Below are 17,664 nucleotides of genomic sequence, written 5' to 3' on the forward strand. Positions count from 1 at the left end.
CGAGCGGCTCAAACAATTTAGGCAGTCCTGCTGGCAAGAAGATCATGCCTGGCGGAAGAACTATAAGACTCCTAAAAGAACAGCGTACAAAGTTCCCATTAGGGACTACAGGGATGCAAGCAAAGGTTGGCATTAACAAATTTAACTCAGCAAATTCCACAAGGAACTATTTTATATGGTTAATCTGCTGTCTGTCCCTAAAGATTCCACCAATATAGAGATCTCTTAAGAACTTTGTAATAATGTGGCAGACTATTTCCAAACTACAATCCTTACCATCTATAAAGAATTTAACCACCTCATGTGGAGTCTTTAAATATCTCACATCGGGACTTACAGTCCGAGTCTAATGCTCTAGAGTTTGATGAGGGTACTAAGGAGTATACATCTGCTCTATCATGTTTTACAAACTTAACAGCAGAACAAACAGAATTCCTTCTTCTGAGCACAAAATCAGGGTCTACCTTTGAGCTGTGTCCTCCTAAAATATTACACCTGGCAGCCAGTACCGTTGCTCCCCCTTTGACATAAATTATGAAAAGAGGCATTATACAGGTTGTTAAACATGGCTCTGGAAAGAGGGTGCTGTCATGCCATTATTGAAAAAGCCTAACTTAGACCCCACGATCTAAAAAAAAAAAAAAAAAAAAACTACGGGCCCATTTCATTGCTCTCCATACCTGCTAAAATCCTAGAAAAAAATCTAAATTCACAGCTTATGTCCCATATAGAGGAACAGGGCCTGCTGGAATTGTCACAGCTTGATTTTTGAAGCAATCATGGTACTGAAACTGCATGGGACTCTGCAGTGGACAGTATCGGATCATTGGTGGACGCAGGGCAGGATGTGGTACTGATCCTATTAGATCTGTCCGCAGCCTTGGATGCTGTCACCCGATCTTCCTGACAAATCGACTTCAGGAACTGGGAATAGAAAGGTCTGCATTGAAATTGCTGAAATCCTTACTCACGGAAAGAACACTATTATGGACAGTCAACCACTTTAAATCAGACTGCTGTGCCGTGCCACGTGGTGTCCCGCAGGGATCTTCCCTGAGTCCGACCTTATTCAATCTGCATGTTTCACCACCAGCTAAACTAAATCAGGCCTTTGGACTACAGGCTCTGTCTTATGCTGATCACACCCAAATAATTGTGACTATTTCTAAAGATACTGAGGCAATATCTCCTAATTTCAATAACTGCATGTCGGCAGTGGCTGAGTGGATGAAACAGAACTGTGTTAAATTGAATGAGGATAAGACAGAGGTCTTAATCTTCGGTAATTAACCAGGTATTATGTTTAAGGTCATATGTAGTGCTAATAAGGCCTTGCAGAGAGTAGGGCCTGAAGCAATTAGACCCATGTTTTAGTAGTATGTACCTTCTTGGCAGCTCCAATGAGCAAATCAAAATGTATTAGTAGTTCTTAAATACAGGAAACCTAGATGGGAGGCATAGCCTTTTCGGTGACTGTGGCTAAGTTCTGGAATTCTCTCCCTGACACATTACTTGTTGAAAAAATAATCCGTCCTTTAGGAAAGCTATAAAGACCTGACTCTATACATTATAACTTTTTCGGCAGTCACTTGCTATCTTGAAGTCTGTTAGGCTTCCCTTTCTTTCCGAGCTAACCAGCCTTCTTAGGGCGTTGAAGCCCTTGGGAATTTGCACGATCATACAAATTTATCTCATCACATCTCGTTTTTTCCTGAACCTTGTTGGCCCGGTCCCTGGCTTTCTGGATTTGTCAAGATCCAATCTGGATATTCTTCCCAATGTCTTAAGAAGTAAAGACGGGACCCTGCGTCTGAGTGTTCTGGCACTCAATAAAAGAGCCACAGACAGAGTTTCTTTCAGGCAAAGATACTCCCCTTGTCCTTTAAGGAGGATTTCTTCTTTTTGTTACTTTGGATGGCAAATTTGGATGAACTTGTTGTTCCTTGGAAGGCTGTGCTGCTAAGTGTCAAGATTAAAGGCCCATACAATTGCTGTGCCCAGTGAGGATCTTTCACCCACTTTGGGATTCTAATTTGATTTGGACCCATCATTCATTTACTCATTATACCCGAGCGACCATTAACTGATGAACTAGAGGATGGTATTTCGGTAGGCTGTTATTCCACCAGTAAGCATCATTGGATTGCACGCTATGCTGTCTTTGAGTTCTACACTGTGTTTTATGACATCAAGGTGATTCTCCAGGCTCACTTTTTTTTATTTAATGTTCTTTCGAAGTTGAATATTAACTAGGAGCTTCGTCTCTTGCATTCAGAAATGCTACAGTTTGCAACTCTACATGCATGTTCTCTGAAATCCTAGGCAGCATCAAGTTGGCTCTGTGGCCACTGATGCTTTTCCTAGAGGTTGCACCTTGGCTACATTTTGCAGGCACTTGGCTACGAGCCTAAGCTCTGTATCCATTGCTTATTTGGACAGTCTCTTCTGAAAATGTGCTCAGTATTTCAATTTTAAGGACAGGAGACTAGACGTACCAGTTAACCTTCCAGCCAGAGTGCTTTGGAGACTGGCCAGAGGTATCAAGTGCTATATAAATACAGCTAAAATGCAACGTTAGCCACTGACAACAATGATTTATGTACTGATGATCACTAGTTGTCCTTTCACTATCGCTTTCAGGGAGAAAGAGACATAAGTTACAAAAAATCATGCACACAGGGCTCCCAGTTACATTTTAAAACTTTGGTGTGCGTGAGGTGTTTTGGTCCAATGGCCTGCAACAAGAAAATCCTATAGCGCTGGGTAAAAAGACCTAGGATTGGAGGTGAAACACATATGTTTTTCATCTGTTGGTTATTCCAAAGTTAATTCTAGGTTTCAGAACGAAGTAGGTTGTAGTCACGCAGGGGAAGTGTTATTTGAAATCAGACCGACCTTTGAACACTTCTTGACTGAACGGAAGGGGACTAGCAGGTTCTCCCATTCATTGTATCATTGCTTTCTTCAATAGCCTCTGGGTGCTAGTCCTGGGTTTGCTAACTGAATGCAGCTAACATGTCCTTAACAGACTGTTTCTTCTCCCAAGTCATTTTCATGTGTGTCTTAGTTTCCTGTTGTTAGGGATGTAATGGATTTAAATATAAGAGCATTGAGAAAAAAAGAGTGTATATGTGTTAAAGGACATGGCTAAGGAAAGTTGTTCATATGCAAAGTACACTGAAAAATCATAAGCAATAGGTAAGTATTATACAAAATTCTACAATATGCAATACAATTTAATGCACGCTATGTGGACCAAAATTACAACATCTTTATATGTAGGTATGCTGCAAGTGTGTGCATATTTGGTGCTATGAAGGAGCCAAATGACTAAGGGCTCTGTGTGAGATGTTCTCAGGCATATAATCTGTGGCTATTTTAGCTTAACCATATTTTAATTTTAAAATGGTTTAATGCAAAGTTTAAATAGACGAGAATATGATTTTAAGTAAACACTCCCGTTTTTATATTTGGAGTGATTTTATCTTGTGTTTTCCATTTTCAGGTCATCTGTTAACCATACCATCAGCAGCAGCCACCAGGACTGTATCACTTTGTTGTTGGATGTGATTAAGGCAGCAGTTAGATTTCAGAAAACAACAGCAGAAGCATGGACTAAGGTAATTTATGGGCGGTAAGAGGGATGTAAATTGGAGCACCCTAAATTTTAGGCACTGCATTTCTAGTAAATAAGTAGAAACAGTGAACCTACTTAGGCAACTACCGATATTGACTGCACAGCTTATTTCGTGCAGCAGGTTCAAAGCTGGCCATTCCTGCATCAGTTGTAAGGGAAATAAAATTGCTTCAACAGTCTGTTAGTGATTATTGTAGGAAGCTGGCTGCCTATATAGTGTACCTTAGCTCTTGAGAGTCTCACGACCACAGAGACACTGTTGGCTTCAGTGGACTCAGGCTGAGGGGCTCGGTACATAGTTGTTTTGTATTGCAGGTTAGCTAGTTTGAGGCACTCACAGTTCTCAGTGCACCTACAGGTGCGGGAAAAGAAACGCAGCAAGACAACTTCTGGCGTGGAACTGGCCTCTCCCAAAGTCCCTTGACATGCAGGTAAATGTTGGAGGCAGTGGTGTTCGGACTGAAGACAAACAAGGCTTGGTGCTTGTAGCTGGCCGTGGTACCCCTTGTATTGGTGGAGGGAGGCTCCAGGCAGGCTCAGCGTCTTGAAGACTAGATGGGTCGACAGAGCTGACCAACTGGACACTTGAGATCCTCTTCCTGGCGAGTTGCTCCCCCGATGGACCCCATGGCCAGCAAAATGAGGGACCAGGCAGTTACTGTTGGTGCCTGCTGGTGCAGGGAAGTGGCTCCTAAACTCCAAGTGATATGCAGGCTAGTAGGCGAAGGGCTGTCAGGCCTCCAAGACTGAGAAGATGCACAGCTGCAGGACGAGTCTGGTCTTTGCAGTTGTCGGGACAGGAGCAGGCAGGTAGGGTTTTGCGCCAAAGTCAACAGCTAGTCAGCTCTATTTTGTCCTCCTTCTTCTTGTAGTCAGACAAACCTAAATTCCTGGTGTCAGGGGGCCATCTATATACTAAATACATTTAAGGGTGTTACGGGGAGTGTAGGGTAGTTGCTAATGGGCTGGGGTGACTACAACCCTTGTATGCCCATATGCTCACTTTTCTGTGGGGAGTGAGTATAATCCTGTCCTAGATGTCCTAATTCTACCAAAAGCAAGATGGTGGAACTCTTCCTTTGTGGCGTACATCAGGTAGCCCACCGTAAGGGTTTGACTCGTGTGAAGGTGCAGCACGCCTACTCACATAGCTAATTTCCCACCTGTCCTGGTAGTAAATGGGCATCAGGGCAGGGGATGGCATTCGTCAGGTCTGGAGGAAGCTGGGTTACATATCAAAGGTGGCAGAGGCTTTGAAGCCTCTTGCCTTGGTATTTAGAGTTACTAGCCATCCGGCAGTAGGAGGTGATAACACCTTCTGTGGAGCAGGCATGGTTTTCTGACCTCAGAGAGCGCTGGCTCTCACATACAGTGGGTCAGAAACTTGTCTGTGGTGGCAGGCTGGTCGAGACCAGTCAGCCAGCACACTAAAAGACCAGTATGTCTGGGGCACTTCTGAGGTGCCCCCTGGTTGCATGTAATAATAAATCCAATACTGGCATCAGTATGGATTCATTAAGTCGAGGTGTTTGATACCAAATACCACAGGTTTCAGTAAAGCCATCATGTAGCTGGGGTAGTCGTAATGGCCAGTGCCCAGTACAGATGCTTAAAATTGCTTCCTGGTTCACTTGCGATATCTAGTAATTGGACTAGACAACCCAAGGGCATATCTGCTCATGCGCATATACTCTCACATGTAATATAATGCACCCTGCCTTTGGGCAATAAGGCCTGCTGTAGGGGTGACTTACATATATGATATGCAGTGCCTTGGGCATGGCACACAATAAGTGTGTCGTGTCAGGTTTTCACGCATGCCTTGCACCATGTCTTGCAGCCTGCGATGGCAGTCTGTATGCAATTTGTATGGGGGTCCCCTTAGGGTGGCATTATGCATTGTGCAGCCCTTAGGGGCACTCTTTAGTACCCATGCTCTAGGTACCAGGGGTACATTTACTAAGGACTTATTGGCCGCTAAAGGGTGTGCCAATTGTAACACAGTTAGTCATTTGACTATTTTAGAGGAAAGGACACTGGCACTAGGGCCTGGTTAGCAGGGAGTCAGTGTGCTGTCGAAAACCAGCAGATAGTAGTCCAAATGTGGGCAAAAAAAGTGATGGACAACCTGCAAAAAGCCAGGTTTCCTACAAATATTACTTCCATTTAGCGTTCTCCTTAACCAGGATGGAAAAATACTTTTTTTATTTTTTATTTTGGCACGAAATTATAACCAACAAACTTTTGTCTTCATGTTATGAAACTGTTCTGCTTTAATGCCACTATGGCCAACATATATGGATTTTTGCAATTCTTTATTGAATCTCCTTTATCAAAAGCTTTGCATCTTTATGTTGATGATCATATAATGTAGCAGAATTGAGAGCCTACTGCCGACATCTCAGTCTTGGAAGACAGCTCACATGTCTACAATAGTGCTAACGCATTGCCTCTATTACCTCCCTCCTCTAGTGATTCCTCCTATAATAAGTAGCTCCTGACACTTTCTTAATTTCCTTTATAAAATGTGGTAAATTAGGCCTGCTCCTTTCCTTTCCACATCGTGTGCATTTCTTTAGTCTAATTTATGGGATTTTTTACACACGTTATTCAGAGCATACGAATGGTTTGACAAAGTACTTGGGTTTAGTTTTGAAATGGCATTTCAGTTGTGCGCGCTGTTGCTTCTAGAAAGTGTTAGATGTTGTTCTGAAAAGATTATTCATTACATTCATGTAGGGCTGAATTGCCCTATGGGGCTAATGTGTTTGGTTGACAGATGTAAATGAAAAACCTCATTGACAAGGGGGCCTGATAATTTGTCCACCATCTGTTAGTGGGCATGGATACCCCTTCTACGTTTGTCACCAAAGCAGAAGAATTTGTCAATGTGCATCCTTTCTCCTCTGCTTTTATTTTTTTACAACTGGAATTCCACAAGGATACTACATTAGCCCCTCGTCTTTACGTCATCCTTAGCCCATTACCATAGCTCATCATCTCCTTCAGTTTCAATTGGTACACTTATACTGATATAGAAAGTTCTACTAAAACTTTAGAACCCTTCAGATCCTTATTTCTCTGCTGACTCAAAGTTGTGAAAACTCACTCCCTGCGGGACTAAATTCAGCAGACATTCAAAACCTGGCTCTTTAGTACCCATGCTGTAGGTACCAGGGATACTATTAACTAGGTACCCCTGGTACCTAGTAAATCTGTTAGTTAAGTTCAAAATAAAGGGTAGGTGGATGCTTGTGTGACACAAAATTCTCAGACTTTTCTTTAACACCTCCTGCTTATGGTCAGCACCTCCACCACATTGTGTTCAGACCTTTACATTCTATCACGGAAATCCTTTGTTGTTGGACATGTGCAAGATCTACAGCCTCTCACAAGAGCTGTTAATGAATGGGAGAATCTCCATGCCTTCCTTTTACACACGTACTTTAAAATTTGAAATCTAAAGAACTGGCTTTCTGAAATCTGTATGTTTGCCTTTCACTCAGAGCCCTTGAATACGACAATGAAGGACATTTATATCTCTGAGTATAATTGATAACAACTGACTTTTTTAGTCTTGGAGAACAACATTAAGGTTCTCAACAAGCTCAATCCATGGTATATTAGTTACTCTGTCTTTATTCATACTGGCTTTAAAATTGGTGTGTATAGTAGCAGTAAAGTTATTGTTTCGGTTTCCAGAAATTCTCCACAGGAGCCCATTTACTGATCTTATTTTTTAATTTATTTTTTCTTAATATTCTTTTCCATGAGAACCATGAGACCTTTCTCTGATGGTCTTCTCTAGTGGGCCTTGTTTTGATAGGGCAAAAAAACTTCTTAATGATCAAGACTTTTAAAGGACATTCTGTAAATGACTTCTACTGCACAGAACTCGAGGCTTGTCTTTGCCATACGTATTCCACAAGAGGAAAAGCAGGATCTGTGGCTTCTCAAAGGCTGTTCTCTAAATTTGTAGGTAGCTGCCTAGTCTCCACTCTGTTAACACTCAGTGTTGTGTAGTACTTCCATTGCTGATTGTCAGTGTGACGTATCAGTTGATATGATCTTATACCTATCACCATCTTTCCCCTGGATTGCCTAAGATTTGTTTTATAAGATATCAACATTATATTTGGAACAGAGAGTCGCCGGGTGGAAAAAAAAATATATAGCAACTATTTTTTTTAGATGGGGTTTATCCTTTATTAACATTTACACCACAGCCTCCACACTGTTGCTAGCAAACTGTCTTTCTTCACAAGAATTACTTATTTTTGTCTGTTTGTATATGCTTCCTTTGTAATGATCACCTGATCTTAACTACTAGTTTAGTGTTGAAAGTGCCTATTCTTGCATCATTTGATTGGATTAGCTCATTTGGCCACCTGAGCCTGCACTCACACTTTTCTAACCTCGCTGGGCATCCAGACTGGGTGTTTACGACTAATGTTAACTCTGATAAGATCCTATGACAATTGTGGCTGACAATGAGTTGCCTACAGGTACGCCTAACTGCCATCATGGCAACAACACAACTCTTACTGGAAAAATCTAATGGTTATTTCAGACCTGAAAAAAATCTGTTACTGTGTCAACTTCTTGGGAAACTTAACAAGAGGGCACCTACATCAAGATTGACCCGATTTTATGTTTGAAGGTTAAAAAATAATCAACTGCATTAGAAAATCCTACACCTAGGTTAACATGATAGGGCTGTTGAGGCCCGAGAATTTCTCAGCCACATGTATGTCCACCATCCAGTTTGACGTTACAGGGTTTCGATCACCTTTGTATGCTTTGCATGGGATTTGAAGTTTGTTATACTCGTCTACCTCTGTGTCTTCCTTACTTAGTTATTTGAGACCAGTGTATGTATAGAAAATACAGAACCTCATCTCATTCCATGATGCTCTAAAGGTTTTATGCTCTTCTAGGCCTTATCCATTAGGCATCTGAAAATTCAATGGCCACCTCTTCCTGGAGAGCTTTGTAGACTTTAGTTGCTTACCTCCAACCCATAAACCATTCAGACCACAACACTAAATCCACTGCTCATAGCCAGTACACAACACTGTGGCACCAAGATACCTATTTTTAAAGGCAGATTTCATGTGACGTGACTGGAGCAGGGCTCTGGCAAACAAACACTTCATTCAACCTCTACCACAGAGGACACCTTGCAACCACTCAAAATAAAATGCTCAGTAATTCCATACACTCCAACATCAAATTGGAACGCTTTATAAAAACAAACTCTACTCAATTTCTTGAATGCATGTCGATAGGTGTTCAGAGGTTTGCAGAACTATGTAGGTTACATTGTCTGATATTCTGTGCCTGAAATAAACTCTGTACATTACTTAACAGAATTTTAGTGTTCTATATTTATGCATTTAGCTGTGTTGCTGTTGACCAATATTTCTTAATGTTTATATAACACGTAACTCGGGCGATTTCAGCTGTTTCTTCTTTTTTTCCTTACAGGCAATAGAAAACATTGAATCTGTGGCAGATCATAAGGTAACTGAATACAAACAAATGTACTTCAAAATGAAAAATTTCGTTAGCCAAATGATTTAATAAGATCATACAATAAAATCTGTAATATGTTCAGATGTGTGTCCATTACCTTGTTTGAGCTTTGCATGTGGCAAACTGGGATGTGGCAAATGTGTGTTTGGTGAGTTCTGTTGTGACAAAAGCCTTACTAGAAGCACCTTGCAAAGGATAATTTTTTATTTTTTTATTTTTTTTACAAGCACACTTGTCTCCCCCTCTAATAGCATGGGCAGAGCGCAAAACATAAAGCCTGACTTAGGGTGTGTTGTAAATAGCTTATCCTAATGCACTTGTACTAATGTGCATGGGGGTCATGTTTGTGACGGAGCATACCTCTGCAAACCGTTAACTCAGGATCCAAAATGTCTTCAACTACTAAGAAGGCTAACAACTGTAAAACACCACAGATAAAAGAATAATGAATAACATTTGATGCTGAAAATATTCGTACTGTAGCACAGCTGTGTGCCTTGCGTTATTATTGCTGAAATAAAACGCATTATGAAGCCTATTGTGTGGCGGGGAGAGGGGTAACTTGTGAAGAACCACTTGCTTTGGGGCTCGCCTTCTGTTTTTTGCTTGTAGCATATCGTTAGTTGTAATATTTTATTCATTTGTTTTATTCCGTTTGTACTTAAAAGGTGAACCTGGTTCGATATTCATTCTTCCAGCCACTAATTATATATTTGCATTTCTGTTTTACTCGTATCCTGGATGCATAATTGAAGTCCAACCATTCCTGTGGGTAGATATTTTTGTCACTTTTATTTAATTTAGTTTCTTAGTCTACCTTTTTTTTTGATCCGGTGTAATTGTGAGGAAATAAATTTGTACTTAAACTTCAGCTTCTATAATTATCTTTCAATTTTATGTATAGTTTAAATCTCTTTATTGGAGAATTTGTACACAACTTGAGTAAGTTGTCATTGTGTAAAAGACGGGGGTCAGTGTAAATCATAGGCAAGCTGTTCACTCGTGCGGCCTGGGTCAAGGAGACGCATCAACCTAACATACTTAGGGCATGTCAGGTCTCTTAGTTCTTGGGATGAAAGTGAAATAAATGGCTTCCACAATTCTTCGTAGGAGTCACCCTGTAATGTCATGACCCAAGGAGAGTCACTCCATCCCCAAGATGTACCAGATTTTGTGAAGCCAGGCCAGATGTGTGGGTGCTGTTATCGTGCCCTAGTGTGCCAGGATTGTTTGATGCGCCGCTCCCAAGGCTAGGCCAATGTACCTACCCCTGCAAGATTTAAGCGGGTATGTCAGCTGATTGGGGAGACCCTGAATGGTGTAAACTGGGAATCGGGGTAATTGTGTCTCTAAATGATCCCAAAAGTAGGCGATCTTTAGACAATCCCATAAGATGTGCAGCAATGTGCCGACCTGGCTGAACTGCCTCCAGCATTCGGCCATATGTGCAGGATAACATTTTTGTAGGCGCTGCGGGGTGTGATACTAGTAAGTGATAATTTTAACAGACGTTTCTATGCTCGCTACATTGCGAGCTGTGTGTTGAACTCTGTAGTATGTCATTCCTAACCTTGGGGCTTAACTCCCTGCCTAATTCTCTTTCCTATCTCGCTAGCCCAGGGTGTTTCGAAAGTGGGAGGGCCCGGATCAGGAAGTGATAGAGATCTGAAATCATCCCCTAGTCGTTGAGCTTCGCGAGTAGCCATTGTTCGAATGTGGTTAATGGTCTCTGAGCTGTGGGTTTCATGGTGGGATGTGTCACCCAGTGCCTGACCTGGAGGTAGTGAAGACGCTCGTGCTCAAGTAACCCAAAGTCTTCTCAGAGCTTCTCAAAGGTGAGGACACCGTTCTTTCTGTAGAGATGGCCAACAGATGTGCACCCGCAATCCAGCCATCTGTGGAATGCCCTGTGGTCCAGCCCAGGAGTTAAGTCCGGATTATCTAGTATGGCTGTGAGGGGCGAGGGGAAGGTAATGAGCCCCGAGGTTGTCGTCACCGCGTCCCATGCCCCCAGTAATGGTGTGGTGACCAGGGAGTAATACAGGCCCAAGGATCTCTATGCTTTGTGCAGAAAGGGCACTTGCCACAGATGCTTGCCCGCTACTTCCCTGTCCATGAAAAGCCACAGCTTTTCAGATTCTGCTCATGACCATTGGACTAAATGCCGAATCTGGTTATCTTGGAAATATAGCTTGAAGGTAGAAATTCCCAGTCCTCCCTCTCTCGGGGACCGATTGCTCTGGATGTGCTGCTTGCGGGGGCGTTTATACAACCACAGAAAGTGGTTCAGTGCCTGTTGGAGGGCTTTGAGAGCGCGTGGCGTGGGTTCCACAGTCAGCTTCTGGAATATGAAGAGTATCCGCGGAAGAGCAGTCATCTTAAAGGCTGCTATCTGGCTGAGCCACAAAAGTGAGTATAGGCGCCGTCTAGCAAGGTCCTCTGTAATCTGTGTGTGAAGGGAGCAGTAATTTAATTTGAAGGTGAGACCTACTGTTGGAGCTAGTTGTATGGAAGGATATGGGATTGCGGTCCTGTTCGACTGAATCGGGGGGCTGGCCGCAAGCAGTGCTACTGTTTGTGGGGAGACCGACAGGTTCAGAGCCTGGGATTTTTAAAATATTTATCCTGTATCCTAATGCTTTGCTAAATTGTTCTGCTTCCCTCAGACATTCCAAGAGTGAGGATTGTGGGTTGTCAAGGGCTAGTATGACGCCATCTGTGTAAAGACAGATGGTATGTTCCTCCCCCACCCGAAGCAAGCTCTTGTGATAGTTCGGTCATCCCAAACTTGTTGCGCGAATGGCTTCATGAAAAGAGCAAATAACGGGCAACAACGGGCACCCCTGTCGGGTCCCCTGCCAATGGGGAAGGGCTGAGGATGCCCGGTTCACCCTGACCGTCGATCGCTGTGCGCATAATTGCATAGTACCCAGGATTTGCTTAGTATTTTCACAGCACTGTAACAACAGTATGAACCCTGCCTAGTCTGGGCTAATAGTTATAGGCATCGAAGGGTTCAGGCGTGCCGCCAAAATACCAGTCAGCAATTTGGCGTCCACATTGAGGAGGTAGATCGGGTCTATAGGACGCACATTTCTGTGGATCCTTGCTGGGTTTGTGAATTACGACCATTGAGGGATCTCTCATTGATGGAGGCAGCATGAGAGGGCCCTCTATAGAGTTAAAGACTCTAGTCAGAATGGATGCCAGTGTGTGGTAGAAGGTCTTGTAAAAACCGTCCGGGAAGCTGCTTGGTCCCAGAGAGTTATGGAGCTTCAGGCGGGATATAGCGCAACCACTTCTTCCATGCGGATGGGCTGATCCAACATGTCTGCCTGTGTCCGGGATAGACTAGTTATGTTGGCGGCTTGGAGGTAGCGGTCTACAGCTTCCCCGTTCGTAAATATAGGATGTGGTAGAAATCCCCAAACAGGGCTGCAATTTGGTTATTCCTATGTACCGCAGAGCCATTTTCCTTTATGAGTCGCTTGACCCACCTGAAGCTAAGTGTTGGGTTCGTAGTCTATTGGCCAGGAACTGCCCGCATCTGTTGCCTCCTACGTAAAAGGTGTTTTTGAGGCAGGGAACTAAGTATTCCACCCTAACAAGATCTAGTTGAGCAAGTTGGTTCTGTGCAGCCTCTAGCTGCCTCCGCATCTTATGGGCACCTGTGTGCTGGTGTATGCGCTCATGTTCTTTGACTTGTTGCTGCAATTGATCTCTTCTCTCCTGACTGAGCCTATTATCACCTGCGGAGGTTATGAGGTACCCCTGACCACCGCCTTCAAGGCATTCCACAGCACTGATACAGAGGTACCGGCTGTGTCATTAGTCAGTAGGTAGGAGCGTATAGACTGCTTGACCACCTCAGATCTGTTAAGGTGAGTCTCTTGAAGGCGCCATGTCTGGTGCACCCAGGTCGTCAGGGGGTGGTTGAGATCAATCACCACTGCCGAATGATTGCACAGGGATCGAGGTTCGTCTCAACATTGACCGCAAGATTCTGTACTTCCTGGGTTCCTAGAAAGTGATCAAGTCTGCTTTAGGTTTTATGTGCATGGGAATAATAGGTGTTTTCCCTGGTGCAAGGATGTGCCTCTCTCCAGAGATCATATAATCCCAGTCCAGCAATCCATTGAGCACCCCTTTCTGAGATTGCATCCGCCACCCCACTTCTGGACACTGAGCGATCCAAGTCATTTTGGAAGACTGTGTTACGATCTCCCGCCAGCAGTGTCAATTTCTCTTCATTGTTCATTGTTTCTGCAATGGCCTTGCAGATAAATGGCTCCTGGACATCATTGGGGGAGTAGATGGAGCTTACTATCAGGGTTTGATCCCCGAGGTGTAGGTGGAGTACAATGAGGCGTCCCCTGATCTCTGCTGTCTTGTCCCCCACAAGTCCCTTAAAGGATTTAGAAACAAGGATTACCACTCCTTCTGTTTTAGTACTAGCAGAGGAGTGACATTCTTGCAAAAAGTCCTTAGACTTCATGCAGTGCCAGTCTTTTACCATGAGATGTCTCCTGTAAAAGACATATGTCTGCTCCTAAATGCTCCAGGTAGGAGAGTATTTCTCGTCTCTTGAAAAGGTTTTTGAGGTCCCTTCACAATGAGGGTCATAGTTCTTAAAGGAGCATGTTTAGTCTTTATAGTGTGTAGGGTTTGGAATGTCTCCCTTTGTGAGGTGATGGTGTATAAGGTGAGTGTCAGTGTCTTGCAGAGCCCCCTTCTCAGAATATATTCCCTCCAAGGAAGGTCTGTCAGTCTCTGAGAGTGTCCCCAACCATAGTCCCTGTAAAAAGCAGAATCAACAACAAGAACAGTGTCTTGTGAAAAAAAAGGTTAAATTGCTAAACACTTAGCAGTTACACTAACTATGGAGACATTGAGCAGTACGAAGTCAAGATGGGTGGTTGGTAGACGAGGAAGCGTCTATTCCACAAATGCTGTGGGCCAACAATACCGCAGGTAGGTCCAGTCAAAAGAAACGTCCGCCCACCTGCCCCTTTGTGCCCTTCCTCCGCGAGGCACAGATAGTCCCTGTTTTAGGTGGATTCTACTTTGTCAGTGTCACCTATTAGAGTACCTAAGACGGCCTGTCTCTCTAATGCCATGGCTGTCCGATCCGGAGAAACCACTTTACCGGTTTGTTTAGGGGAGCGCCACCAGGGCCGATTCAGCAACATCTGGTTCCTAGGGCTAGCTGAGCAGTCATCTATGGGGAGAGTCCTGGATGCCCAGTACTCAACAAGCCTAGAAGGAGCAAATCTGATGAGGTTTTCCATCATGTCGGAAGACAATTCGAAAGGGGTGGCCCAAGGAGTAGGAGACCCCCAGATCCTGCAGATGGGCTGTGACGGGGCAGAAAGCGTGTCGCTTCTGTAGAGCATTTCCTCTGAAATGGAGAGGGTGCAAGGCCCATGTCTTATGCAAGATGGCTTCTTTCTGCTGAAAATCATGTAAACATACCAGCATTTCAGCAGGCAGGTGTGTCGCCGCGCACTACTGCGGCGACTTTCTCATGACGCGTCGGGCCGGCGGTCCGAGTTTCGGCACGCCAGCACCGCCGCGGCTCGTTGTTTTGCCTGCCTGTTTTTACAGTGCGACCCAGGAAGCACATTTCGTGCTCTGGGTCGTGCCACAGCCCCCGTCACCCTCCCTAAATTCACATTTACGTACTTCCTTCGGTTATTTCCTTTTTCTTTTCTCCTTTTTCTTCTTTTTTTTTTCCTCCATCATTGTTTCTACTTTTTTCTTGGTGTGCATGTTGTCTTCCTTTTTGGTATTCTTCTTCCCAGGATGCTTTCTTCTTTTTCCTTTTCTACTTGGTCCTTTTTCCTATTCTTTTCTCTATGGCCTTACCCAATCCAAGATGGTGTCGCTCTTTCTTTCTGTTGTGTCACTTCCTGTCTTCTGGTATATAAGCACTTCAATTCTTCTCTTCCTTGCGTTGCAAACACTTCTGCTTGGGGGTAATCCTCGCTCCTGCATTTTCCTTGTTTTTTCCTGCAAGAGTTAATCAATTTCTCCCTTTTCATTGTTTATTTTTTCCTCTTTTTCAGGAGTTCCTTTGTTTGAGTTTTCCCCCCTACTTTTTGGGTCTTTCCTCTGGGACTCCTTCTTGGGGGTACAGTCTGCCTTGGCATCTTTTCCAGTCAGCAGCACCGTGGCTACTAGAAAGGGTCGCCCCTATATTGGCCAGCCCAGAACCAGTAGAAGACCGGGTGTTAAGAGACGTCCAGATTGTGACAGCAGGGCTTTCGCCGGTCAGGGAGGGCCAACCAGTGAAGCCTATCCAGTTTGATTCCCGTTTCAGGGAGTTCTCCTAGCACTTGTTGGAAGAGGACTGTAACGTATTCATGAAGGTCAGACCGCTCGACATCAGTCGAAGTGCCCCAGGTGCTGATATTGTTCCGCCTAGATCAGTTCTCCGGGTTCTCCGTGTGTGCTTGTAGATCCAGTTGTTGGTTCTGGATCTAAGGATTTCTTGCTGGAGTCTTTCTAGTTCCTCGCTGATGGTGTCATCCTTGTCTTCTAGTGCGGAGATGCTCTCGCTGACCATCTCGCTGCTCCAGGTCGTGGCGCATGTCAGCTGAGAGGTCTGTCTTGTCCGCCTGCAGGTCGTCACGAAGGGAGGAGAACAGGGACTCCAGGAAGTCCTGCGTCACTGGGCCAATGTGTCCAGTATACGTTCAAGGTCGATGGCAGAGAAGCCTTCCCCTGTGGGGCCCCATTGGCCTTCATCAGCATCTTCCGAAGTGAGGGGTCTTTTTTGCTTCAAATTGCAGACATGGCGTCAGTTACCAATTGCGGTTGTTGGGCAATCTCAGTCTTGGGAGGCAGCACGACCTCTGCGCACCAGGGCCATTGGGAAGTTGCAGGCAGTAGGATGTTGTGAGGGCCTCAGCGGGAGTGTCGCCAAACACCTGGGAATGCAGGACACCAAGAGCGCACAACCCCAGGTAGATCCTAGAGTCTGATATGACTACCAGCTCTAAAAAGGCCTCAGCTGTAGGAATATAGGACCTGGCTGCTCATGCACTCCTCAGAGGACAGTGGAAAAGCGTGTGGTGTGGCAAGATGAGAGTTATGGAGATAAGGGTGCAGTTCAGATAGACAATCCTGACCTGGCAGTTTAAGGAGGCCGCTAGTACAGAGTGCGTTGGGAAGATAATCAATACACGTCCTGAAAATCATAGTTACACCCACCCCACCCCACCCCACACTACCCCCCCGCAGCCTAGAACCTTCATGCAACAGCCAGGTTCAGGGGGAGGGCGCATCGGTCTTCCTACTGTGGTGCCAGGCTGTTGATGAACTGAGGCCTGCACTATTCAAGTACTGTCGGTCACTGGTGTGCGTGTAAGGCCTGTATCTCATGCAAATTCCAAGCGGGTGTCCGGAAGCAGCATATACAGAGCGGTCTTGCTAACGCGTCGCTTTATGGTAAATTATTACACATTGGGACTCGTTTTAGGCCAATGAATCTTTTGACCCTGGCTGTTGAGGAACTGAGGCCTGCACTATTCAAGTAGTGTCGGTCACTGGTGTGCGTGTAAGACCTGTATCTCATGCAAATTCCAAGCGGGTGTCCGGAAGCAGCATATACAGAGCGGTCTTGCTAACGCGTCCCTTTATGGTAAATTATTACACATTGGGACTCGTTTTAGGCCAATGAATGTTTTGACCCTGTTGAGAGACACCTTAGGACAAGATAGCTAATCAACATGTCAATCAATACGTCAATAATGTCATCCATATTTATCACAACAATGCATTTCACTTTAGTCAAAGACATTAATAAACCCAAGACACCACCATGACCTTTCAGTCATGAATAACCCCACCAGTTTAATATGAATTTAGTGATATTTATTCCCTATTGGTTACAATACTACTAGCAAGTTTATTAATCTCAAAACCAAGAAACACAATAGCATAGTCACAATATGGCAGCTCTGATAAGATTTCATCAAAGCAAGAATCACAAACATCAGAACATAGCAAGGCGTGAACATAAGCTATCCTTAGCAGAGTATCATTAGTACAAAGCATGAATTCAGTCATTTGTCTATTTGCGTCAGTTCAGTGAACCCCTCACCTAACCTCAAATTTGCATTGGCATGTTGGGCTTCATGCAAAACAATTTAAAACACAAATTTGGAAAACATCTAGCTATGGTCTCTGTCAAAAGAAAAGCAGTTTGTACCTAGAAAGGAAAAGCAAACAGACAATCACAATTTCATTGTCCTATAGTTACCCTCCAAGTTTGGTCAGCACTCAGGTTCTTTCTTCGTCTTCAGGACATCAGTTGATTCGCCATCAAAGGAACTCAGATCAGGCAGGAAGGGCAAAGGGGCACTTCCCTCATAAGGAGGTAAAGTATAAAGGGTAATAAGGACAAGGATTATTCTAAGTAAAACCAGCAAGTCACCAAACAGAGTGACAAAGTTTCTGGATCAAATCATCAGCATTTCCCTAACCAATCT

At 44.2% G+C, this 17,664-nt stretch overlaps 1 protein-coding gene across 1 annotated transcript in view; it reads left to right on the plus strand.

Annotated features, from left to right (window-relative positions):
• The window catches only part of FANCD2 (FA complementation group D2), a 1,182,674-nt gene that overhangs the window by 195,458 nt on the left and 969,552 nt on the right, over window positions 1-17,664 (plus strand). The window contains exons 13-14 of the mRNA XM_069206781.1: window positions 3,506-3,620; window positions 9,125-9,160. Coding sequence (XP_069062882.1) covers window positions 3,506-3,620; window positions 9,125-9,160 — 151 coding nt within the window. The remainder of the gene's footprint in view (window positions 1-3,505; window positions 3,621-9,124; window positions 9,161-17,664) is intronic.

This window comes from Pleurodeles waltl, chromosome 9 (genome assembly GCF_031143425.1).
Source record: "Pleurodeles waltl isolate 20211129_DDA chromosome 9, aPleWal1.hap1.20221129, whole genome shotgun sequence".
Taxonomy (NCBI): domain Eukaryota; kingdom Metazoa; phylum Chordata; class Amphibia; order Caudata; family Salamandridae; genus Pleurodeles; species Pleurodeles waltl.